Source organism: Phytophthora infestans, genomic scaffold, assembly GCF_000142945.1.
Source record: "Phytophthora infestans T30-4 supercont1.13 genomic scaffold, whole genome shotgun sequence".
NCBI lineage: Eukaryota > Oomycota > Peronosporomycetes > Peronosporales > Peronosporaceae > Phytophthora > Phytophthora infestans.
This window is the reverse complement of record NW_003303746.1, coordinates 1,452,843-1,477,706: the sequence shown is the minus strand read 5'-3', so window position 1 is coordinate 1,477,706 and position 24,864 is coordinate 1,452,843. Positions and strand designations below refer to the sequence as shown.

Below are 24,864 nucleotides of genomic sequence, written 5' to 3'. Positions count from 1 at the left end.
TACGAACATGCACACATTTCCTTACGCTCGCTTTTTTATTGCATCCCGTCACGATAGCAAGATCTTCGGTAAATTCAATTGTATTTCAAAGTAGCTCCCTGAACCCTAAACGGGTTCGAGATCCGGACCCGGTGAACAAAGGTTCAACTCGGTTGTTTCACAGACAACGCGTGAAAACCACTCGACAGTGTTGCGTCGGCACCTGAAACGTGGAGAAATCCCCCAAACTGCGTCTTGGCACGTGGAGACCCTGAAAAACACACTTACTAGCCAGTAAATACATCGTGATGCGTGTTGGCACATCGTGATGCGTGTCGCCACTCTATACTACTGGACCTACACAACTGGCCGCGCTTCGTGCACGGCAGACTCGTCCGTGGCTTCCATACTGCACAAAACCAGCACACCCAAGGCTCCTCAGACTGGAGTCTAGCGTCCAATCAGATTGGCTCCCTTTTCATTCGTTTAAGCACCATGCCTCGGACGCTGCCGTGGCGAGATCTGGGCTTTGAGCTCGGCCGCGACGAAGCCGACGCCATCCTGGCCACGTTCAAGATCCACAGCACCGACAAGAGCAACACAATGTCCTGTAGCGTATGCCGCGTTGGTGACCACCACAGCATGCGCTATAGGCTACTCAAATGCGAGTCCAGCACCTGCAGCGACCTCACTTGCTCGTGGCGCGGCAAGGTGCTGGACTGCTCTCACTCTGGTGATACCTACATCTACGAGTTGGGCGAGCACTTCACTGGAGCCTCTTCCCCCAAGCGAATTAAGCTTTCCAGACAGCAGAAAGAATACTGCCGAGAGCTCGCGAAGCAAAGGCTCCGACCACTTCGTATCCAGTACGCCATGGCTCGAAACTTCCACATGTCAGCGAGCGACATCCCTCTTCTGGGCAAAGTACAAAATTTCTGCAACTACTACGCGCGTACCGAGCTTGACAACCACGATCGCGTCGACGATCTCACGCAGTGGATTCACTCACACGCGTTCACTGGTACTGAAGACGATAATGAGACTTTTACTTTCGCTTGGGATCTGGACGCAGATGGCAAGCCTGTGGTGGGCGACGGCTCGGACGAAGAACCTTTCGTTGTGGGTGTAGCGACAAAGAACATGGTGAAGAGGCTCTCAGTGCCTCCAGAGAGCTACGTCCTTCATATGGACGCGACGTTCAAATTAAACCCGTCCGACTACCCAGTCTTAGTGGTTGGTATATCGGACCGAGCTCGCAGCCTCCATCTCGTGGCAGTTTTTATCGTCTCGCAGCGGACGCAGCCAATCTACGAGGCGTGTTTGGCTTCTTTAAGCCGCCTGTACTACTGGATTACAACTAAAAGGCTGGCTCCTCGATACGTAATGGGAGACGCAGAGAAGGCGCAGCGGAATGCCATTTTTATGGTATTTCGCGAAGATCCACAGCTTCAGTATCTCATGTGTTTTTTCCACGTAATGACTAACGTGGAAAAGAGGCTGAAGGGATTTTCCTCACATGTAGCAGCAGCACTGGTTCGTGGTCTGTACGACTTGCACTTCGCCCGTGACGAAATATCATTTTCCTGGATGCTGGAGCAGTATTTGCAGACCTGGAGATTGTACCCTTACCTGGTCGACTTCTGTACGTACCTTGACGAACAATGGCTGCGAGGAAACTTTACTATGTGGCAGTGCTTTCGAACTCCCTGTGCGTTTGCTACCACAAACAACCCTGTTGAGCAGTTCAACCGAGTGTTGAAGCGTGACTACACACTGCGACGTCGCCTTAAAATGGGAACTCTGCTTAAGGAGTTACTGGCAAGCGCAGTAGCGATACGCTGGGAGGAAGACCTCGTCTTATTGGGCCTGCGCTGTCTCTAGAGTAAAGTATCAGCTCCAGCACATGCGTACGGCTTGGTAGATACTCAGGATCGGGTGCAGTGGTCTTTTAATACGTCTACAGTAACAGTTAGAGCGAGCATTTACATCATAACACTTTTGTTTTCCTCCAGCACCTTCGCCTCGTACACGTAGGTGGCGGAGTAAGGTGCCACACGTCGCTTAAGACCTCCTGATCACAATACAACCGAGGATATAAACTAAAACGAAGTTTTGACTCCAGCATCAGAGTTATTACGTGCATATTCGCAGTTGACACTCACAGGCCTTATACGCGTGGTGATGCCAGTGCTGAGAGCGAGGAACCGATCGTAGTCGAATTTGCGCGCTTGCACAGTGTCCGCTCAAGTAGCAGTAAGATACCTGTTAGGTGTCTGTGTTGCAGAAGCTCATATCGGAAGTGCTGGATCACCGCAAGATGTTCTGCAGCGAAAAATAGACCGAAGCTGATGCCAAAATCAAACGTGTATTATGAGAACCTACACTCCTACTACTCTTCTTGCCAGCACTCGTCACAAGCACACTTAAACCACACTTCATCACCGTAGTTCACCGTTATCTCAGTGCCTGCCTTCACAGCCTTCTCATTACGACAAGGATCTTAACGTTGCGTCCGTTGCGCATTTCAATGAAATCCGCGTTTGGTACACAGGAATGCGAGAGGAATCGCATCAAGGAACCACACTTGCCAGCTTCGATGTACACGTACTTCTTGGTTGTAGACTTCGTGTAGTACAGCATCGTGTAGCCGCTGTTGTACTTCTTTGCCACCTCTGGCTGACCCTCAATCTGCTCCTCGTGCGCACGTAGCTGACCCACATACTAGCCCAAGATGTCCCCGACGTCCAAAAAAGCAGTAGTATACACTCCTAAACCAAAACGAGCGGTTTCAAAAAGCTTCAGCGTCGCTCGGTTCCTTGGCGCATTACTGCACAATGCATCTAGCCGACAACATTTCGATGTGCAGTAGATGGAGGACTGTGCGTTCTCGCAGGTGTCGAAGAAACAGTCGCCAACGCAGCTACAGGGATCGAAGTCTCCGACGTGAGGGAACTGCAGTCCTTCAGGAATTCGACACTCATTAATCTCGTCCACTCCGTTCGGCCACTTAACTGTCACTGCAGGCGCCAGCGATACCTCAGCCGTATCCTTCTGCGTCGTGTAGCTCGGCCGTAGTACGTGTAAGGCTTTCAAACGCTCTCGAACGAACGGGAGCTTCAGGAAGTTCTTCATCTTCTTGGCTGTAACGTTGCGAGAATGGTAGACGTTGGCTCCAGACCTGGTGATCGCACTACGGGCCATATGCTTCCTCTTCCGCGAGCGGGGTACATGCCACTGGTTTGACCGCTTTTTTGCTTGGTGGCAGATTTTGTTTATTTCCAAACGAGTCGGTATAGCGGCCAGGTACTGCTGGGGGTCCAGCACCTCATCCGGGCTCTCCGAAGGTTGCGTGCTATCTGGAGAAGAATCCTCGCTCTCCGCACTTGTTCCTGGATATGAGGAAACGGGTAGTGTGTTAATGCTGGGCTCTACACGCACAGTCGTAGTGCTGGGCGTCGAAGTGGTGTTCATCACCGATTCCAGAGACTCAGAATCAGAATCAGAAGCTGCTAACTGAAGAAGTATCTCCATCCGAACTTGTCCTGACACCTTTTCCTCGCTCGCAGGTCCTTCACTAACGTCTGTGCGCTCGCCTCCACTTGTTGCGGGTGGCTGAAAACGTAATTCAGAGGTGCTGGAGACACTAACGTCTCGAGCAGCTTCGGAGACTCTTCCAGCGAAGTTTGCTGCAGCGTGGGTGTCCGCCGCTTCTCTCTCCACTCGTAGCTGCTGCGCCACTGCAGCAGAGGCATCGTCAACTGCTTGTCGTATAGCAGATTTTAAAATGGTGGATCTCGTCGGGAGATCCACAGAACCATCCACTAGTTCGTAAGTCCTCATCTTTCTCCACACGGCGACTTCAAATGGTATGCCAGAGATGTTGGCCACGCGGCGCATCATGTGCGACAGCTCCAGGATCTCGCCGGTGTCCACACGTATCGGATAATTTACGTCATTAAACTGCGCGATCCTCAGAACGCGGCTCTTGCGGTAGCCTCTCGCGTCTCCGGCAACTAACGCCCGCGAATAGTACTGGATCAAGTCGCCGGCTCGGAGAGTCTCGTGTGGTAGCTCGCTGCGCTGGAGGCGTACCATACTGCTGGCGCTGGTGCGGCAGGGTGATCACCGAAGGCTTGCACGCGACTGCCAGGTTCCGATCTCGTGGGCTGTTGATGAGCAGCGGCAGCCCACCACATTCGGAAGACATTTGCTTCCTTGAACTTCGACGAACTGGGGGCCTGTCTCTCTCGCTAAAAGTGCGTCGCGAGGCGTGCAGACGCAGGCGCCTACCAGCAGTCCCGTCCACGACGTTTTGTGGGATGGTTTCGTGTGTTTTTCAGATCTGTACATGTGTTCTTAACGTTTTCTCTGTTTCACATTGACAGGCTATCCTCCTCCCTTGCAAACGACTTTGTTGACGCGGTTGCGATCAGGTACTTCTCGACATTTGTAGATTAGCAGTAATCTACTGGGGTTGGCACGCTTGACCTAGTTTCAATACATGTAAACTTCCCGTCACTTTGCTCTTCGTCGCTACAATACACGCGTTCTCGAGCACTTCTGTGTTGTGCGTATTTCATATCTTCCCATTCGAAACGCCGCCAAGTTCACTGCACATTGAACAAGTAAAGCTACTGTAGTATAGCACTCCCCTCCGTAAAAAAAACTAGAAAAAAGCACAAAAGGCGGCAAGATGATTAAAAAATCTCTCCATGTGCTTTGCTGTTTGTGGGGTTAGTAGAGTCGCTGAAGCTCATGCAGTGCCACTAGGCTCTTCTCCGTCGCCTGGATCTCGGTTTGCAGCTGAACAAGACGTTGTGCGTCTTGTGCTTGCACGGTTTCAGGTACTTTAGTGACGTAGTGTGGTCCCTGCTGGCGTCGGACAAGAGCTTCAGCGGCGGAGGTACTCTTGGCGACACGCTTCTCTAATCGGGATATCTCGTTAGCTACCCGTTGCGTCGTCTCAGCATCGTCCGGGACCGCCAGCATCACTGTGTTGTTGACAGTACAAGTAGTACGTTAGAGCTTGTTACTACGTGAGCGCAAGGTACAATGAAACTCAAACAAACCTCGACAGGAGTCCGAGACGGAGTGTGAGAGTACGTGAGGCGACGAAGAGGACGGAAATCCATCGCCAGATACAGCGAAGTCAACATTGACGCGGCAAAGCGTCTCGACGTCACGCTGCGCATCCTTCAGCTCGGAATACACAGTCGCGTTGGAGCAATCGATGCGAACAGTAGGACGCTCACTTGTTAAGACACACGTGAACGTTTAGTACACATCATTGTCAAAAAGTGTTGTAAGCTCTGTACCTGTCAGCCGTTGGCGTCGCGTTGGGGGCCAGAACTTTGACGGTGTGGCGAAGTGAGCGAATTCCATGGATCACGTCGATGACAAGCTGTAAGAACAGCGAGTTCGCATAGGATTAGCGAGGGGAGATATCCAGCTAATAGAGGAAAATAAAACGTACCGCCATCCTCTCTTCAGCATCCGCGTCAATCCACGAGCTCACGTGAGACTGTTCCGGGTACTCTGCACACAAGATTGAGGTCTCGACGTCCTCTTCGCGTGATGCCGTGAGAGGATCTGCCTCCCGGATACGTTGCCACAATTCTTCCGTGACAAACGGCGTGAAAGGGTGCAGCAGGCGCATCGAGTAGTCCAGACAGCGATGCAGCGTAGCTTGGGCGCTCCGCTTTCGCGCACGTCGTTCTTCCGTGCAGTCATCGTCTTCTTCAAGGCGGTTGCCATACAGCACTGGCTTGCTGAACTCGATGTAGACGTCACACAACTCCTGGACGAAGAACCGTTGGATGGCCGAGACGCTCGTGGCTAGCTGATTCGCTGCGATGCCGTCGTTCACCTCGGACGTAACAGCAGCCTTCAACAGCGACACAAAAACATGATTAGTAAGGTTTAAACAACGTTAGAAATGCAACAAATTGCTCACCAGTCGACTCAAGATCCAGCGATCAGCGAGCGTCATGTCGTCACGTAAGAGAGCGAGATCCACCGACTCCAGAGCTTCGTCGTCCCGCTCGAGCAGTGGCAGAGCGTAGCGTACAGCATTCCACAGCTTGTTGCAGAAATGACGATACGAGACGACACGCTGCACGTCCATGTTGATCTGTCGCCCTTGTTGGAGATACGAGGCGAGAGTGAAGCGTAGCGCATCAGCTCCACACGTAGGGATCCCCTTGGGGAATTCTTTCTGCAATTCCTTCTCTGCCTTCTGGAGTTCTCGAGATCCGACATTTCCACCCTACGAAAAGACCTGTCAGCTTTAGTATCATAACAGCTACATGTAGAGAGTGGCTGCCTTTTGTACCTGCAAGTCCGAGAGTAACTGGTCAAGACTGATGCCATTTATCACGTGCAGCGGATCAATGACGTTGCCCAGACTCTTGGACATCTTGCGACCAGCCTTATCCCGAACCATTGGATGCAGTAGCACCTTCTCGAACGGGACGCGACCGGAAAACTACGTCAAGCAACACGTTACAAGTTATGGACGAGACAGCAACTAGAGCCGTGCTCACCTCTTCACACAGCATGGCCATCCGTGCCACCCAGAAAAAGAGGATATCAGAACCCGTTTCCATGATATCCAAAGGGTAACTCGCACTCAGATCTTGAGTCACAGCGTCACCGCTGCTCGCATTAGGCCAACCCTGTCACGCAGATAGTTAGAAGCAACTCTTAGTACCTGACTTAATGTGACACACTTACAAAGGCCGAAAGAGGCAGCAAACCCGAGCTGAACCACGTATCCAGCACGTCCATATCTTGCTCCAAGTCTTCATCTCGCAGCTCGCAGCCCAGCTCCGTCTCCGCCTTCTGTCGAGCCTCCGTGAGAGACGCAGCAACAAACCACTTGTCGCTCGCTTCCGCTCCAATTGCGCCAGGTTTCAGACGATACGCAGGGATACGATGGCCCCACCACAGCTGTCGACTAACACACCAATCCTGGATATTATCCAGAAAGAAAAACCACGTGTGCGCATGGGATTTCGGCTCTATTGTCATCACGCCATTGCGAACGTTGTCTGCTGCGCGCTTAGCCATTGCGCTACAGTCCACATACCACTGAGGCATGAGCAGCGGCTCGATGACATCTCCTGACCGCGAGCAGATCGACAGCGCTGTGGCATGGTCAAGCTGAAGCAGTATAGTTAGAGTGAGACGTCTAGCTGTTGGACGATCATCCTACCTTGTCCACGTAAAGACTCATCTTCTGCAACGCCTCGACAACGCGTTGACGTGCATCAAACCTGTCCAATCCGATAAATTCCTGGTCGATATCACCACACAGTTTCCCGTACTTATCGATGACTTCCACTTCGGGCAGAGCGTGACGCTGGGCACACTCAAAGTCCTTCGGATCATGCGCTGGCGTGACCTTCACAACACCTATCAGCAAATTAAATAAACGCCTTTATCAGCCCCCTAGTTATCTCAATACTCAGCAGCCACGTGCAGCTGTACCAGTTCCCAGTTCCATGTTGACCAGCGTTTCATCGGTAACAATCGGTATCATTTCCTTCGAGAAAGGATGGAGCACGTATCTCCCGTGATATCGTTGATACCTCGAGTCGTCTGGGTGCACCGCCACCGCTACGTCTCCAAAAATGGTCTCAGGTCGAGTGGTATCCACTTCCAAATACTCATCCGAGTCGGCAACTTGGTACTTGAAGCGATGCATGACGCCAAACTCCACGGCTTTGTCTCTTCCCGGTAACATTTTCCTGGTGGCTTTCTCCAATTGTTCCGCGTCCACTTCGATATCTGAAATGGCCGTTTGTAACGTCGGACACCAATTGACCATCCTGCGTTTACGGTACACTAATCCTTTCTCATGGAGCGTCACAAAGGCGTTAATTACGGCCCCGGACCGTTGTTCATCCAGCGTAAAATACGGTTGGTCTTTCTTCACAATTGCGCCGAGATGGTCGATCTGGTTCATAATTTTGCCTCCGTATTGCTCGTTCCACTGCCACACTTGGTCCACGAAAGCTTCACGGCCTAAATCGTAGCGAGAGAGGCCTCGCTCCTTGTGTAGCTTCCTCTCTACGACACTTTGCGTTGCAATCCCTGCGTGGTCTAATCCCGGGAGCCAGCGAACATCGAAGCCGCGCATACGGTGCCAGCGAGCGATGGCGTCCTGGATAGTGATGGTCAATGCGTGGCCGATATGGAGCGCTCCTGTGACGTTAGGCGGCGGCAGGATCATACTGAACACCTTATTAGAGGAAGATGTATCCATACGCTTTAGTGGAGTGTTTGGAGACAATGCTTGCTGCCAGTATTGCTGCCATCCTTGCTCGACAACTGTCGGGTCGTACGTCGGAGCCAAAGGTGCATGTTTCACGCGCTCACGTAGCTCACTAGTCAGAGGAACTGACAATGAAGATATTGAGAGAATTGATGAAGAATTTAGATTCGAATGCACACCAAATACACCAGAGAAACGCCATGTGGAGCGCAAGACACGCCGCGACGCGAAGCTCTTAACGCACCCGCGCCGTGCCAGCATTTTGAGGCTGGAAAAGGCTGCGTGTGGTGCACACCATATCCAAAGATGGGTACAGACAGGACTAATATAATGTTCGATACATCATTTATGGTCCCACCGAATTCTTTTTCAACCAATCGTAGCTCAGTGCGAGATGTCGGTGCTGGTGGAGACGACGCTGGGAGCGCTGGTGCTGGACTTGTTCGTGGAGGACTGTCCGCTGGCGTGCACCAACTTCCTCAAGCTGTGCAAGACCAAGTACTATCACGGCTGCCTGTTTTTCAATGTGCAAGAGAACTTTATGGTGCAGGCAGGGGACCCCACAGCCACTGGGACTGGCGGGGACTCTATTTATGGCAAACTCTATGGTGCTCAAGCCAGGTATTTTGAGGACGAACTGCCAAAAACAAAGGGGAGGTCCCATGAAGACCGCAGCGGACTGTTAGGGATGGCTTCGGCTTCAGCCAATCAGAACGCGTCCCAGTTTTACATCACCACAAGGGCCGAAGATATGGCATATCTGGATGAGCAACATTCTATTTTTGGCGAAGTGGCAGAAGGCATGGACGTATTGGACAAAATCAACGCGTTATTTGTGGACAAGGACTACAGACCGTACCAGGATGTCAGGATCAAGCACACGTACGTGCTGGACGACCCGTTCCCGGACCCTAAAGGGCTGGACGAGCTGATCCCTCCGTCGTCGCCCACTCGGGAGAGACCCGAAGAGGAACAAGTGGAGCCGAGACTTGCAGCTGACGAGAAGCTGGACGAGAATGAAGGCAGAACGGAGCAGGAGATCGAGAAGGCCGTACGAGAGAAGGAGGCCAAGTCCCGTGCTGTAGTCCTCGAGATGATCGGCGACTTGCCAGATGCAGACGTCAGGCCGCCGGAGGAAGTTCTCTTTGTGTGTAAACTGAACCCCGTGACGGAGAGCGCAGATCTAGATATGGCGTTCTGCAGGTTCGGTCCGTGCAAGTCGGAGGTGATTCGAGATCAGAAGACAGGGGACTCGCTGTGCTTTGCGTTTGTCGAGTTCACCGACCGTAGACATTGCGAAGAAGCGTACTTTAAGATGAACAATGTGCTGCTGGACGATCGACGGATCAAGGTGGATTTCAGCCAATCGGTGTCCAAGCTGTGGAATAAAGTCAAGCGACGGCCGTGGGAGAAGACGAGCAAGCGTGACGGCGATACGTACGCCGATAACAGGAAAGGAGGGCGTGGTAGTAGGAACGGCGGAGGACGCCGTGAATTGGGTGGTGACTTGAGATTGAAGTCACGCGGTGCGGATGAGTTTAAACTCGTGGAGGAAGAGGAAGCGGCGTCGTCGCGTCGATCTAAACCAGCCTCTGGGCGTGATGACCGCACACGAAGCCGTAGTCAAGATCGAAGGCGATCGGCGCGCAGGGAAAGCGACTCAGCTCGATACAAGCGAACGAGTCCCAGCCGCGAGCGTGGCAAGGATCGACACCGTGAAAGACACGAACGACGACGCCGAAGCCGGAGTCGTTGCCGGGATCGCGACAGACGCAGTCGTAGTCGGAGTCCTAGCAGCAGTCGCAGGGGTAAACGAAATGGCGATCGCGATCATCGTTCAAGGTAATTCTTGTACAGAGGGAATTGGCATATTTTAATGTCGTCCATCGTCCGACGCGGAATTTCCAAATGGTAATTTCTATCTCGCTTGATTGGCGCTTGGACAAGGGGGACACAACGTTGAAGACGAGATGTCGTCAGTCTTTAAAACTGGAATGTACCGCTCACTTATCAGAACATGCTCTTGAGCTTTGACGACGTATATGACGGTATGTACGACGCGAGCTTGGTTGGGTGACGCTTTTTTTGAGAGCAATGAAGAAAGCATCGGTCGAGAACAAAGGCGCTAAGTAACCTTAGTAGTTTGTGGATTCGACGCGATCAAACGAGTTGGGTGCGAGACCATAATAAAAAGGCTAACATTGCACACAACCGATTCCTTATTTTCTGTAGTAAGTCAGCCAAAAAAGATGTAGTGTGTTACTGAAGTACTACAGTAGTACAATGTACTACATGTAGTACATTGAATTCACTTATTCAGATCTCATTTACTTTTAGGTGGTTAATAGCTCCGTAATACCGGTATGTAAAAAGGTTCGAAGTTACTACAGTAGTTACAGTATCATGGGGCTCTTTCCTTAATTAACATGTAAACAAGGATCACGATAGCTCTCGGATACTACTACATGTAGTGCGTCTCTGCAAAGAAGCTTCAAAGCGATCGATGAAATACGTTTCCCTCTGGATGACGTCAAGCGGCTCGACGCGCATCAAGTGCAGCTCTCGCGTTTCTTCAAATGACAGCGCGGAATCATTGTGTGCAAATCGAGCGTCGACAATATGTGCGTCGTGCGGCAATATGTTATCGTCAAAGAACATTGCGTGAACACCGTCAGCAAGATCCGTAGGGTCGACCACCAAAAGCTTTCCCGCGGAGGCATCTTCTTTATTGCGGAACCAGTGCGGGTAGAAGTCACGTAGAGCTAACGTCGCCTGCGATTCTCGCCAATGTCGCGTAAGAAGATGGTGGATTTGAGGTAGTCCTTGCACTACCCTTACGGTTTCTCTTTGGGTAGAGTAAAACTCAAGGGGCTCAGCATCACTGACTGTTGTGGGCTGTTCGAAGGTGCCCATTACCAAAGCTGTAGTGCCCTCGGCGCGCAAAAAAGTTCCGAATCGAGGCATTTCCCCGTCCAATATTTCATCAAGATGAATCCGTCGATCGATTCCTCCATCTGATCCATCCATAGGCTTAGCCAACGGGAAGCATGGGTGACGTCCTTCACAAAAGTAGTTAAACTCTTGTGCCACACGACGCAAGTCGTCGCCAAAAGTTCTGAAGATGAGATTGAACTTGACCTCGTTCTGCTGCAAATGCTCCAAGAATCTGAAAAACGCCGGCACGATGAAGCAGTGCGGTGACTCGTCCAGTCCCAATTCCTTCAGCTGCGTTTCGCTCGCTTCCGTGCGAGGTAGTAGCAAGTGCTGCAGCAGTTCTTCATGCTCGCTTTTCAACCCCTCTCCAGGGTTCCCCGTAGCCGTGAAATCCTGACGTAGCACCTTCCTCGTATGCTTATTCTCCTTGGCGATCTTGGGGTCTCCTGATAAGGAAAACTACACTCGTAACAGCGTCACAATTACCAATTCACGTACCCAAGGGCAGCAACGTCAGCAGCTAAAATAACCCACCTTGGCTCTTAGAAATGCACCATACGACACTAGACCGTCTTCCCTTGGAGCGTCAAAAGAAGGCAGGTCCAACACTTTCTCTCCATTCCATAACCACTTGGAATCATCACTACCCTCGTCGATCACGCGACCCAAGGCCCGTTCCGTCAGCAGATCGTTCACAATGTTCGGTAGAGTCTTCCCCTGCACTGGATCGTGCATAATCATCGTCTGGCAGCAGCAGGGCAACGCGCAGTTCGGTCAGCACGATGAAAAACTATTCAATGATCTCCAAGTCAGCAATAAGTGGATAGGAAGGCTGCCAACCTTGTTCACATCGAAGTACAGCAGCACATGCGGCGTCAGCGTCGCCATCGTCTCAAAGTGAGGGAGTGTATTCTATCAACAATATTTATGTCAATCACACTATTTTGCATCTTTCTCATCTAGTTAGTGTACGCAACATACATCCCCTCACCTCCGCACTGATCACGATGGCGTCCAAGGAGGACACACCGTTGGGGGCGCTGCGCGCGCTTCGTGCCCACCTGATCGCGGGCAAACCCGTAGAGGTGGAGGGCGAGAACCTCGTATTCCGCGATGCGTCTGGCTCGGAGCTGCGACGGCTGCCTAAGCACGCGCCCACGGCCTACCACTCGAAGAAACTGGACAAGAGCTACGACCTGTTGGCCGTACACACGTGCTTCAAGCACGCCGACTTGTCATTCAGTGACTATGTACTTAAGTGCCGTGAAGACAAGGCAGCCATGGTGTCCACAGTGGACAAGAAGGAGCTCGTGGCGTTCCTCAAGGGAGACATCGACAGTAGTCCTCAGATTCTGGACGCAAGTGGGAAACCTACGGCCGCTTCGGGCGATAAGGATAGGAAACCCGCCGCAAAGAAGACCAGAGAGCCCGAGGACGAGGCTCGAGCCGCTAAGAAGCGGAAACTCGCGCAAGAAAAGGAGAATCATCGTCATAAACACGGAGAGGGCCATAAAAGCCCGCAGGAGCTCAAACAAGACGAGCAGATGAAGAGGATAACAGACCGAGAATACGTCAACAGGACACGCACGACGGTGCTGGACGCACACAAGACCAAGTTCGAGAACGTGGTCAAGACGCTGGAGCTCGTAAATGCTGAGACTAAGGAGAAGATCGAGAAGGCCAGTAAGGCCTCGGCGCTGCTGGCTACCACGACGGTCAGAAAGGAGCAGCTGCCTCTGCACAGACTCGTCAAGGAGAAGATCTTGGGTACGCCCATCATTGTGGTCCCTGCTGGTTTCTCGGACTTGTTCACCATGCTGAACGCCAAGGACTTTCTGGAGGACGGAGTGTACGTGTCCAACATGCAGAAGAAGTCGGAGGGACAGCGTAAGCAGCAGTCGATGATGATTACGCACGAGGAAGACGGGCACGTGTACACGTTCAAGGTCGTGGACACGGTCAACCGGTTCAGGGACAAGGACTGGTGCGTGGGGTTTTGATACGTGTGTGGTAGGACGACGCACTAATGGCTATTGATTCTGCTGTTTAGGCGCTCGGTTGTAGGCGTCATTGTGTCGGGGCAGTCGTGGCAGTTCAAGGGCTGGAAGTGGAAATTCCCGCTCGAAGTGTTCAAGAAAGGTAACTAACAGTCTCGCGTAGTACTTGGCTTCCCATTTATCGTGGCTTACTCACGAGCTGTTGCTGGTGTTTTCTGCAGTGTGTGGAGTCCACATCTACAACCAGGGATCGCAGCTGAACCCAGAAATTAAACAGTGGGATGTCAAGGTGCTTATGGTAAGAGGACACCGAGTCACTGTATGTGGGTTTACTGCGCGGCGGCTAATTAGTGTTGTGTACGATAGATCCACCCGGACAAGCGGCATCTGGACAAGGTGGCAGCCAAAGAGTTCTGGCGCTACTTGTTCGCTTTCATCAAGCACAAGCTGCAGTAAGAAGCGAGCGTAGAGCAGCAATAGGAGGAACAAATGTACTGCACGAAGCTTACGATATGCCGACGCAACGAAGACACAACTTGTAACAGGCAGACAACAAGGGCTGGATGTTCGGAGTGTACTGCGTTCGACTCGTTACCAGTGAGAATTGACTCTGTTAACTTTTGTGGCCTTAGGAGCAATGCAGAGATGGTGGAAATTAAATCTTGAGAGCTTGAAGTCGAATTCCGTTGCGTGGCGATGATTGCGATTCGATTCCGTGTGGTTCAACCAGGTCATCGAGAGCTTGTCGGCGCTTGGAATTCGCCCCGAGAATAGCGACGTTGCAAGCTCCAGTCGCCTGGCAGCAGTTTCATCGTCACGATGCGGTGGTTTTTGTTTCTGCGAGGGCTGAGCTCGTCTAATTCGAGATGCACGTGCGATGTGCTGGTCCAGGGCAATGTCGGCACTTTTGACGTTTGTAGTTGCAGCCCCGCAGAATTCCCGCTAGCGTCACGAATTGTCGCTGCGTCGGACGCGATTCAAGGTATCCATCCAGTCAAGTAATTGTGCCGCTTACCAATTCGACCTTTTTGTCAGGACGGACGCACCCCTCGCAACGCAATACGCGGCTGGGGACTGAGCAACGGTGGCGTCACGACAACGCCGAAAGAACGAGGCATCGGTGGTGGTACCAACGGATAAAGAGGAGCCGATAGAGGGCCAAACCAAGCGCACGGGACCGCAGATGCCGACTCTGTCGTCGAGCAGCCAGCAGGGGATCCCCGTCAAGCAGGCGGGCAGTGGTCTCTCCTCTAGTGGCGCAGCGTCAGACGATGGCGGTGGACCCAAACGCGTGCTCAAACACGCCATGACGTTATCGCATTTCCCATCCAACCGAAGCTTGAACAAAGTGGCGCCCGAGGATGTGATGCCTCCGCCGCCACCGACACGACAGCAACAGGTGATGGCGTTTGTCGAGAACCAGTACATCAGCTCCTTCATGACTGCTTGCACCATCTTTGCGCTCTTTGGCGACGACTTCCGGGTGAGTTTCTTCCCGAAAAGTGCCGACGACCACGTGTACAACGTGCTGTTTGCACTCTTCATCTTCTTCTCCATTGAGCTGTGCTGTAACGTATACAGTCGTCCAAACTACTGGAACCACGGCCGAGGCTTCTCCTTCTACATGGACTTGATCTCGACGCTGTCTGTGATCCCGGACGTCGACTGGATCTGGTCCAAAGTCGTCGGGACGTCCAACTCGACGAGCGCGTCGCAAGCGGCCGCACTCAAAGCAGGTCGCGCGTCTCGAGCAGGAACGAAGGCAGGCCGAATAGTGCGACTGGTGCGATTGTTCCGAATGTTACGTATCTTACGTGTCGTCAAGAAGAACAAGAACGGCGAGACCAAGAAGATCGAGATCTCGGAGCCGTCCAAGATCGGCAAAGTGCTGACGGAGAAGACGACGCGGAGACTGATCGTGCTAGTGCTGCTGATCATCATCGTGTCTCCGATCATCGACGGCACAGTGGACTTGACACAGGACGATTTCCAGACGTCGCAGTTCGAGCGGCTGCATCGCTACACGCAGGACTACAACAAGACTGGATCGATCACTCTGGCGCATATGCGGAGTCTGGTGAACGAATACGTACGCGATTCCAACGGCCTGATCGTGCAGATGGAACTCTCCAGTATCGACAATGCTGTGCTGAAAACATGGCTACAGGCAGTCAAGTTCCAGTCGCTGAATAGTGACGGAAGCGACTGGCACTTTGGGTCGAATCAAACACGTTCCAAGAACCCGAAAACCGGGTGGTCTGCCTTATATCTCGTGGACAATCCAACGGAAAAGTATCGCACCACCGAGATCACGACAGTGGACAATCTGGGGTGTTATGTCAACGACATGTGTGTCGACTGCGACGCCGCTAGTGGCATGAGTCGCTGCCATTCCGCTGTCACGTTCGACATCTCGTCGTATACACAGAACGCAGCCAACTTGAACATCGGCAAGACGATCGTCGTGATGATCTGCTTCGCTGTATCCATCTTCGTGCTGACGAAAGACGCCGAGTCGATGGTTATTGGTCCGATTGAGCGCATGATGCGTCTGGTAACACAACTCGCTCAGAACCCTCTCGGCTCGACTGAAGCCAAACGCGAGGAATACGAAGAAGACGCACCCAACGGCACGGACTACGAGACCAAAATGCTCGAAGATACACTCAGCAAGATCGGTCGATTACTACAGGTAGGCTTCGGTGCTGCCGGTACAGAAATCATCGCGAAGAACATGGGCGGAGCTGGCGACTTCGACGTGATGATCCCTGGCAAGAAGATCACGTCGGTCTTTGGCTTCGGTATCATCGAACACTTTACCGAAACGTGTAGTATCTTAGAAGAGGACGTCATCACGTACATCAACACAATCGCCGAGATTGTACACGGCGACGCGAAGGTTTTCCATGGCGCAGCGAACAAGAACATTGGCTCGGCTTTCCTGTTGGCGTGGAAGATCTGCGACGGCTCTTTGCCTGGGATGCGCGACCCGCGTGACCCTGCCGATAAACCTCGCATGCTGCCGGCTGATAAGGCGAGGAAACGCGACGGTATCTACATAAAGAGCGTTGGATCGGGCACAGTAGTACGACGTGTCGGACCGACGGAACTTGTGGACAGCGCCCTGACTGCTGTACTGAAGATGCGTGTCGATATTCACAACGCCAACCACCACGGTACTTTGCACAAGTACTGCACGAACACCAAGCTAATCGCTGCCTTTGACAGCTTCGAGGTACATTTAGGCTTCGGACTGCACATCGGCTGGGCGATTGAAGGCGCGATTGGCTCGAGATTCAAGATCGACGCGTCGTATCTGTCTCCAAACGTCAACATGGCGGCGCGTCTCGAGGCCGCGACCGGTCAATTCGATGTCCCGATGCTTCTCTCGGAGTGGTTCGTGGACGAATTGTCAATTGAGGCGCGTCGATTCTGTCGTAAAATCGACCGCGTGGCTGTAAAAGGCAGCGAGATCCCCATGGATTTATGGACGTTCGACATCGGACGGTATCCTTCAGAAGGGGTCAAGCCAGAGATCAGCGAGGAAGGGAGGCAAAAACCGGTCGAGTTCGGCGTTGACCCCATCTTCAAATCGCTCCAGGAAGGCATTCCGAGCGCCTTCTTTTCGAATTTTCATGAAGGTATCGGCGCCTATTTCGCAGGGAAATGGGATGTGGCAAGGTCCAAACTCTCCACTGCTAACCAGATCTGGGAAGACGGACCCACCAAAGTCGTGCTCAAGGTCATGGAGACCGAAGGAAAGACACAAGAGGGTGAATTTATGGCTCCTAAGTGGTGGAAGGGCTTTCGACAGCTCACAGAAAAGTAATAGCACGTTAATCCTTAGCAAATTTATTAATAATAAAAACATGGACTTCCTTTTGAAAGAATGGATACATTTGATTTTCCTGATTTTGATTGGAGTAAAACAAGCGGTAACCTTTTTAGCCAATCCAACGTAGGTGTCATTGCTCAGTTCGTAACAACGAATGCGCGTGGACGTCACCTCGCGCTTCCGAGAGCTTGCCCCAGCGCGGCCCTGCGTGTCGTCAAGACGCCCTAATGCCTTCTCCATTGAAGCCATGGATTTGGTGCGTTGATAGACCAAAATTTCAGAGCGATTTCGCCTCTGTTCCGATTAAATTAATAGTTTTTTTCGGATGCCAAACTCGTTATTTTCCTATTTTACTAACTAAATTATCGTCATTACATTTTAGTTGGGCAGCTTACTGGAGATAGAGAAGCTGCTGCGTCGTGTGAAGCCAAAGTATCTGCTGTCCAAGTGCTTCGTCCGGACGAAAGGGTCCCGTATGAGCGAGGAGGACAAGGACGAGCTGGACGCAGTACGTCGGAATAATGTGTCCCTTTTAGCTCAATATGATACGGGACAAAGTATATTCATTCTGCATATGGATCAGGACCTGGTGGAGCTTATTAAGAACTGCAGCAGCAGAATCGACGCACTTAAGGCGACGGTGGAAGCTCAACGTGAGTTTGTCTAAAGATTATTTAGTGGCAACAGTAGAAACGGAGCTGACTAGCGCTGTGAAGGTCTTGTCTCCCATGTGGAAGAATATCAACGAGAAGTGGTGGCCTACTTGCTGGAGGTAGGTCTTCTTTTAATTTATTTTCTTAGTATTTTAGAAGTTTTAATATTTTTTATTGATCATTGCAGCGGTTGAAGAGTATTGCAGACGGCGCGAAGCAGATGCAGAAGAAAAGATACCAGCAGCCATTTCTGCTGTCGTCACGGTGAGCGCGCAAGTAAAATATTATTTAAATAAATAAGGCATGCTAATAGCTTCGTTTGTGGTGTTTGGGATGCTGTAGCTTGCTGCCTGAAGACGATCGACAGGAGTTGGATGCGCTGGAACAGAAGATCGTGCGGACGAGAACCGAGCAGGGCAAGAAGACACAGATCTCTCCGAGGATTGTTGCCGTGCCGACGCTCTCGTCTCCCGTGTCTCCACCTTCGTCGCCATTATTCCAAGTGAAGCCAGAAATCCGCCAGCGCGCCACTTCGAAAGTGCGAAAGCCCACATCCACAGCTCGGGTATGTGCAGTATTGAGGTTGATAACTGCCGTTATCGCTCTAACCTTTAACGTTATGGTGCTAACCAAGCAGCAAGCGCCGGTGTTTGCCTCTCAAAGCGACGATCTTGCGTTCACAGAGGAGGAAGATCGTCGATTCCGTGTGGAGAATGTGATGCTGCATCGTCACTTCCAGGAAAACCTCGAGGATGCCAAGTGTGTACTTCGTGGTTATAATTTGTGGGAGTTGGTATCGCCGTACTCACTCTTTGTTTCCATTTTCAGGAAAATGGAGTCGAAGATGGCCGAGATTTCCAACTTAATGGGTCAATTCGCGGACAAGATCATGGAGCAGCAAACGGACATTGAGCTCATCCAGCACCACGCGCAAGAGACAAAGTCCAACGTCACTCAGGTGCGTGCTGTACTCTAAAAAGTACGCTGCCCAGTACTCACTAACTTTCCACTCAATAAATCCTCAGAGTAATCGCATCCTGGAGCAGACTCAACAGATCGGCAAAGGCTACGGCTTCCTCATCTTCTGCTTCTACCTGAGCTTCTCCGCTCTCCTGCACATGCTGCACTACTTTAACAGCTAAAATACACGCGGCAGAGCTCTTCAAGGTTACTTACCACCAATCTAACGTTATTTATGCGTCTAGATGGCGTCGACAGCGTCCTGACTGAAACCTTCGTAGCACGTGAGTCCGTCGGCATTCAGCAGATCGTCTCGAGCCCCTTTGTCCATCAGATACTCCATCAAGTCGTGGAAGCCGTACTCGTGGCAGTAGTGGAGCAGCGATTGGCCGTTCAAGTTCTGCGTGTTGAGGTCCGCTCCACGACGCAGACAGAGCTTGGCGATGCGCTTGTTGTTGTTCTGACAGGCCACAGACAGCAGCGTGTTGCCCGTCGAGTCTTTAGCGTCGATCCCGAGGGACCAGTCCGGACTATTGAGCAGCAGCTCGACCTCGTCGTATTTCCCGTGTCGACAGAGACTGAAGAGCGTCTCGAGCTGTTCAGATTCTTTCACGGCTTGGGAGACGGCGTCGCGTTTCTCGATGATGGCTACGACGGGTTTTGCGCTGGCTGCTACTGGTGGAGCGGAGTCTGTGGCGCTTTGGACGAGCTCTGGACGCAGCGTGAGGTCTGCGATTAACTGCTTGCTGAAGACCGAGCGTCCTGCTGTCCACGGCGAATATCCGATCGCCAGCCACTCGTCCAGAGCCCCACGAGGCCGCACAATGCCGACACTAGTCGGTTGGTTCGTGTTCTTGATGACGGGCAGGTAGTTGGCCTGCATTTGACACGTTTTGGTACTGGTTACAGCTGCCACAAAGTCTCTAGGAAGACACGCTACTCGTTGGTGTAAGGCTCCCCCGAAGCCTTCGACTGCGGTTTGACTCGCTCCAGACGCGTCCACAGGCTTCCGCACCCAGGACTTTCCCTCTCCTGGCGGTGGGTGGGTCTGAAACCCTGGCGTTTTCTTGCCTACATGAGGTCCTTCATCAAACTCGACGTCGTCCGGAGTGGGCGAGATATCGACCGATGCAGCCACGGAATAGCCGCTTCGTGAGGACAGCAGAGAGGCAGCGATGGACCTCGAGGAATCGGCTTGTTCGTCGTCTTCTTCCTCCTCTTCATCGAAGTCCTGAGTGTTGTGGCTCTGGAGCTTTGGAGCGAGTTCTTTGGGTGCTGCTAGTGCAGCTCTTGCAGGAGAACTGGTCTGCTGCTGGACACGCATACCGAGACCCATTCCAAGGCCGATGCCAAGCTGCAACATGTCGACGTTGGCTCCTTTAGCGACTCCACCGAGCGCTTGCGTGATGCTGTCAATCATCTGCTTGGTACTGCAGTCCAGCGACACTGTTGCGTCTTCCAGTTCGCGGGTGGAGTCCCCAGCCATCTGAACACTCGACCTGGTCGATCTCGCGGAGGACACTCGACTGGCAGCAATGCTACTGCGTTGTTGACGCTTCAAGGAGAGCTGCGGCACTTGGATACGCGTGAGTTCGTTCGTGTCAGTAGCAATCCGTCCCAGAGCTCTGGAGGTGACATCTACGACGATGTCGTGCTTCTTGGCACTTGCAGTCACAAGTTTAACACGCCGGTCCTTGTCTGCTGGAGCCTCCATCTTCTTGGCCAAATACTTGCGAAGATTCTGCTGCGAATACCGTGCGTCTTTCCCAGCGTCTCCAGTGGTAGCTAGACCGACGCCAAGTGTGGCGACTTCGCCTTCTCCGGTCGTGACAACACCGTCAATATCTCCGTCTTTACCTCGGAATTTCTCTACGGGTAGCACGGGACGTGTCCAAAAGGTATCGCCCGTGTTGCGGTCGTACCAGTACGCCACGCCGTCGTCCGTGACGAACTCGTCGTACGGACTATGCTGCATGTAAGCCCAACTGCGGTATACGACACTAGCGCACGCTCCGAGAGCACCGTCCGGGTTCGAGTTCTTCATAAAGTCGCCAGGTTGTTGCCTACCGAGCGTCGTGAAGGCTTGAGGCTGGTTTCGACTGGACTGGCCGATCCAGAGCAGGTGGATGAACTCCACGGGCGTATTCTCACGTGTTGTAGGCACACAGAAGGGGTACGTTCGATCCACGCGTGTGGTTACAGTCGCGTTCATCGACGCCACGTTCGGAGCCAGGATCGCGCTTGAAGGAGCGACCTGTACACCGCACACGGCATCATCCACAACAAAGGGGTCAACGAGCCAATACGTCCGGAATCCGTTGGCGTCTTCCTCTCCTGTTTGTTCTGGACGATTAGGGGGGAATCGACGGGCGTCGAGCGCTGCGTCGAGGTGGATTCGAGCAGCCACGACGAGACACGGAGGTCTCCGGACGTTCAGAGCATGTTGAAGCGCTCGAAACACGTACTCGGGGGTACGAGGCTCGACGACGAGACACACGAAGGTTACGCTCTCGTCACGTGATGGCGCGGGGGCTACGGCACGTCTGTCGAACACCACAATGTTACCAAATTGCGCCGGGATGTATGTGGTGACGAGCATGTGGATCAACAGTTGAGCGGACAAGCCACCGACGTCCATGTTGCCCCGTGTAGGCTTCCGAGCGAAGGTCGCGAAGAGCACGACCAGAGATCTCACGTGCTTGGTTCGTCTTGCATCGGTCGAGCCATGGGGAGGACTACACGCTCCGATCTGAAGCGCAGCCTTCTGTAGAGCAGCGATAGCCAGACGCGCTGATAACCTCTCTAGCCAACTAGCACTATGGCCTGCGTCCAAGTGGACGTTCGGGACGGGGAGTGGTAAGCGTTCTAGGAAGGTCGGGACAGGCATAGGAACACAACGTGGAGGTGGCAACTCGTAGACTCGAGGCTTGTACAGAGCTGTAGGTGTCGTGTACTCCGTCACGAGGATCCAGTTGCGTAGTTGCGGCTTAGCCGGTTGAATCATAATGACGTCGTGAAGAGGAACTGGGTGGGTACCCGTACGGTCTTTGGCAGTCACAGGAGCTTTCGGGTGGAAGTTCGCTACACTTTCCGAGTACTTGGAGACCCATTGAGCATTCTGAAGTGTGTTTTTGAGCTTGAAGAACGACGGGGGTCGGGTGGAATCCTTGCCACCTCGCAGTGCTCGAGGTAAGCGACCCGTTCGTATCTGTTCGAGGAATGATCGGAACCAGGAGCGAGTGTGGAGTTTACGACGCATGGTCTTGTTCCAAGCAGTCGACAGCTGGTCTAGTGCTCGGTAGATAGGATGTCGACACTCGATTACAGTCACGTATTGCTTTAACTTGCGGTCGTAACGCAGACTTGCTCGTTGCTTCATGAAGATTTCCTGGATCTCTTCCGCTCGGTATTTCCGACGCAGCTGGTCCAGTTCCCAGTTCGCACACATGAGGGCGCTCTCAGCTGAGCGAACTTTTCTAGTTGCATCTCTCGGGTCTTCGTGTAAGTCACAGTGACGTCCATTGCTGGCACTCCAGCAGTTGAAGCACACTCGTACAGCTTCTTGGCGAGCAGCGTCTCTGGACTCTGGATCCAACGCAGTGTCTTGCTGTTGCGAGCAGGTGGTCCTCGTTGTTTCCTCGAGAAAACCAGGGTCTGCCAGGTCACGGATATGTGGAGCCCGTCTCGCCGTCTTGGCTTTGCTTCGAGTACTCGATCGTGCTGGGGACTGCAGGTTACCCCGATCTCCTTTCACTCTCTTGTCTCGATCACGGGCCAGTACAGCGACGAATACCGGCTCTTCACGCTTGCCAAGTACGATCTCTCTTCGACGAGTTCCTGGCATCGCAGCCCCAGATTGGTTCCGAGACCGTTTACCACGAACAGATTTACGTCGTAGCACAGCGTTTGAAGCGATGAGTGAAGAGATCGAGTCGAACTTGGACACGTGTAGAGCAGTGCGGATTGTATCGCGCAGCTTACTGTTCTTACTGCCGTCTGCACGGAAGAGTGTGTCGTTAGTCTGCCAGTCGCTGGTGGGGTCGTCACTAGCAAGTCGGTCCTCTGGCTCCTCGTCCAGATGAAGAGACAGAGACCGCCTTTTATCGAGTAGTGGCTCAGGATCGCCTACGTCGCTGTCTGCATAGTCACCGTTGTCTTGAGTCTCGCTAGTGAGACTACGCTCTGAAGGGAGCACCGAGTCGCATTCCCACACATTTGGAGACGAAGGGATCGATTCGGGCTGAAGCGCCGGTAGATTTCGAGGAGATTTGATGGATTTCCTGGCTTCGATCGACCGACGAGTGCCAGATATCCGCCGCTGCAGTTCCTGATCACTGGATGTCGATCTTGCAGAGGAACACGACGGTGAAAGAGGAGGAAGAGCGTCAGGCCCCTTTAACGAAGAGAGTTGGGTGGTTCGCGATAGACTTTTCTTCGTACTACCACTTGAGTTCAGCACAGGAAGCGATCGAGACGCTGACATTCCAGTGGACATTTGTCCTACAGGAGGTTCCCATTGACTGACCCCCGTCGTCGCGTTATAGTACCAGACCTCGCCACGCTCGACATCACGCACCTCATGCCACTGATCCCCCTCAGACTCCACGTTGTTAGAATTCGCAACCACAGTAGCTTTGTGGTGGTCGCGCCACCTTCGACGACACAGAAACCCTCGAGACTGCGCTTGAATCAGCGTGGCACTAGTTTCCAGTCGGTTCTCGAGCGGTTGATCACGTTTCCGTTGTTTGTTTCGGATGGTTTGCTCCGTTCTGCGACGCTCTCCATTGTCAATATCCTCCTGTCGATTCTGTTCTCGTTGGAAGGCGCCCTTCTGCCATTCGACGCTGTGTTTTGACGGTCTCATATCTGGGTAGAACGTGTCTTTGGCTTGACGAATCCGCGTTTCTTCGGCATCAAATGCTGATGGATCAATTGGATCGATAGGACTGGCTGGCCCTAGTGGTGACTTAAGGTCTTGATCGTTCTTAGGCTTAGTATCATCTTGGTTCTCCTCGTCGTCATCATCTAGAACTTCGATCGTCAAGCGCGTTTTACCTTCTTTGGACGACGTTCCAGTACCGACTTTTGGGTTTTTCTTTGGAGTTTTTACGGGCGTCTTGACGAGTCTCAACAGTTCCGCTGTTTCTGCGTGTAGCTGGACTAGACTTTCATCACCTTTAAAGACGACCGGAACTCCATCGGCAGAGACTTCATCCTTCTTCTTTCGCTTCGGGGCTTGAGTTCCAGCGTTGCGTTTCGAGAAGAAGGAGCGCATGCTAATACCACATGACATCCGCTACAAAATTAGCACGGAAGGAGGTGGCGTTTCAATATAACGATGCAACTTAAGGATTTAATCGCGAAAAAATATTAAAACAAAGTTTTGGCTATAGTTGTCTGTCGGCAATACAGCAATATGTGAGCCGCGGTTGCTGGTTATGTTGTCTGTGGATGCTCTCTCCTTTGAATCCCGTTCTATCTTCAGAGCTGCAGGTTTTGCTTCAAATTTTGTTTTGCGGATCTAGACGCCAAGTGAACCGAAGCTACGGTAAATATGATAACCACAACAGTTATCCGTATGTCCTGCTCATCAGGCCAGAAGAACTCGATCCAGAAACGGCCGTCGTACATCGAGGACCACACCAGGAATGGTACATACATTTGCACCGCTATCTCACACATATTCCGGTCTTTAACGCCGCTCGTCCCAAAGTACCCCCCATGGTACAATCGTCGTTAGTCTCGCAAAATGCTTTTCCTGCTACCACCTCCCACTTATTGTCATTATCTTCGTATTCATCAATATTACAGTCGATCCAGCCCTTCGTCGGGTGACTTGCTGGATCGCACCCAAACTGCATGTAGTTATCGGCTTCGAGGTCATGACTCAAGTCCAGGTACAGACGGATGTACATGTAGTCGATTTTCATGTACATCGGGAAAGCGTCGCAAATAGCGTTCGTCGTGCCGACACTCCTCCTGACCCGGGTTTGGTGGCGTCGTATTCCACGAACTCGACAATACAACATTGAAAATCACGTACAAAGGCTCCTCAACCGGTTCGTCTTTTTCGAATTTTGTGGGACGTTCACAATCGACTCAGTCGTGACCTCGAACAGCGGGGCTCCATTAGCATCCATCGTACGTATCTGTGCTTACCCGTAATCCATTCCACCTGGTAGTTGTCGACGGTGCATAAATTCTCCGTGAGATTCCCTTCTTAGTCGATAC

The 24,864-nt window shown here is 52.4% G+C and overlaps 7 protein-coding genes across 7 annotated transcripts; 4 read left to right on the top strand and 3 right to left on the bottom strand.

The window, feature by feature from the left end:
- Window positions 1–4,713: 4,713 nt before the first annotated feature.
- On the bottom strand, window positions 4,714–8,521 carry PITG_08369 (valyl-tRNA synthetase; the record flags this gene model as incomplete). Its single annotated transcript, XM_002903713.1, has 10 exons — window positions 4,714–4,904; window positions 5,049–5,230; window positions 5,295–5,380; window positions 5,453–5,863; window positions 5,933–6,244; window positions 6,311–6,463; window positions 6,522–6,653; window positions 6,712–7,140; window positions 7,193–7,392; window positions 7,468–8,521. The coding sequence occupies 10 exons, from the start codon at window positions 8,243–8,245 to the stop codon at window positions 4,714–4,716; spliced, it is 2,874 nt and encodes a 957-aa protein (XP_002903759.1).
- A 127-nt stretch (window positions 8,522–8,648) lies between these two features.
- Window positions 8,649–10,268, top strand: PITG_08368 (peptidyl-prolyl cis-trans isomerase-like protein; the record flags this gene model as incomplete). Its single annotated transcript, XM_002903712.1, has 1 exon — window positions 8,649–10,268. The coding sequence occupies one exon, from the start codon at window positions 8,649–8,651 to the stop codon at window positions 10,098–10,100; it is 1,452 nt and encodes a 483-aa protein (XP_002903758.1).
- Window positions 10,269–10,647: 379 nt separating this feature from the next.
- On the bottom strand, window positions 10,648–12,076 carry PITG_08367 (uncharacterized protein; the record flags this gene model as incomplete). The annotated part of the gene is made up of 3 exons (XM_002903711.1): window positions 10,648–11,647; window positions 11,723–11,932; window positions 12,029–12,076. 3 exons carry the CDS (start codon window positions 12,074–12,076, stop codon window positions 10,694–10,696), a joined length of 1,212 nt encoding a protein of 403 aa, XP_002903757.1.
- An 88-nt stretch (window positions 12,077–12,164) lies between these two features.
- PITG_08366 (parafibromin-like protein) lies at window positions 12,165–13,760 on the top strand (the record flags this gene model as incomplete). The annotated part of the gene is made up of 4 exons (XM_002903710.1): window positions 12,165–13,172; window positions 13,239–13,327; window positions 13,407–13,483; window positions 13,552–13,760. The coding sequence occupies 4 exons, from the start codon at window positions 12,196–12,198 to the stop codon at window positions 13,639–13,641; spliced, it is 1,233 nt and encodes a 410-aa protein (XP_002903756.1).
- A 608-nt stretch (window positions 13,761–14,368) lies between these two features.
- Window positions 14,369–17,014, top strand: PITG_08365 (Voltage-gated Ion Channel (VIC) Superfamily; the record flags this gene model as incomplete). The annotated part of the gene is made up of 1 exon (XM_002903709.1): window positions 14,369–17,014. One exon carries the CDS (start codon window positions 14,369–14,371, stop codon window positions 17,012–17,014), a length of 2,646 nt encoding a protein of 881 aa, XP_002903755.1.
- A 147-nt stretch (window positions 17,015–17,161) lies between these two features.
- Window positions 17,162–18,585, top strand: PITG_08364 (uncharacterized protein; the record flags this gene model as incomplete). The annotated part of the gene is made up of 8 exons (XM_002903708.1): window positions 17,162–17,276; window positions 17,403–17,528; window positions 17,604–17,673; window positions 17,737–17,792; window positions 17,861–17,937; window positions 18,016–18,238; window positions 18,311–18,466; window positions 18,502–18,585. 8 exons carry the CDS (start codon window positions 17,268–17,270, stop codon window positions 18,583–18,585), a joined length of 801 nt encoding a protein of 266 aa, XP_002903754.1.
- Window positions 18,586–18,874: 289 nt separating this feature from the next.
- Window positions 18,875–23,908, bottom strand: PITG_08363 (uncharacterized protein; the record flags this gene model as incomplete). Its single annotated transcript, XM_002903707.1, has 8 exons — window positions 18,875–19,270; window positions 19,340–19,849; window positions 19,952–20,079; window positions 20,176–20,200; window positions 20,276–20,377; window positions 20,429–22,209; window positions 22,282–23,072; window positions 23,127–23,908. 8 exons carry the CDS (start codon window positions 23,906–23,908, stop codon window positions 18,875–18,877), a joined length of 4,515 nt encoding a protein of 1,504 aa, XP_002903753.1.
- Window positions 23,909–24,864: the final 956 nt, after the last annotated feature.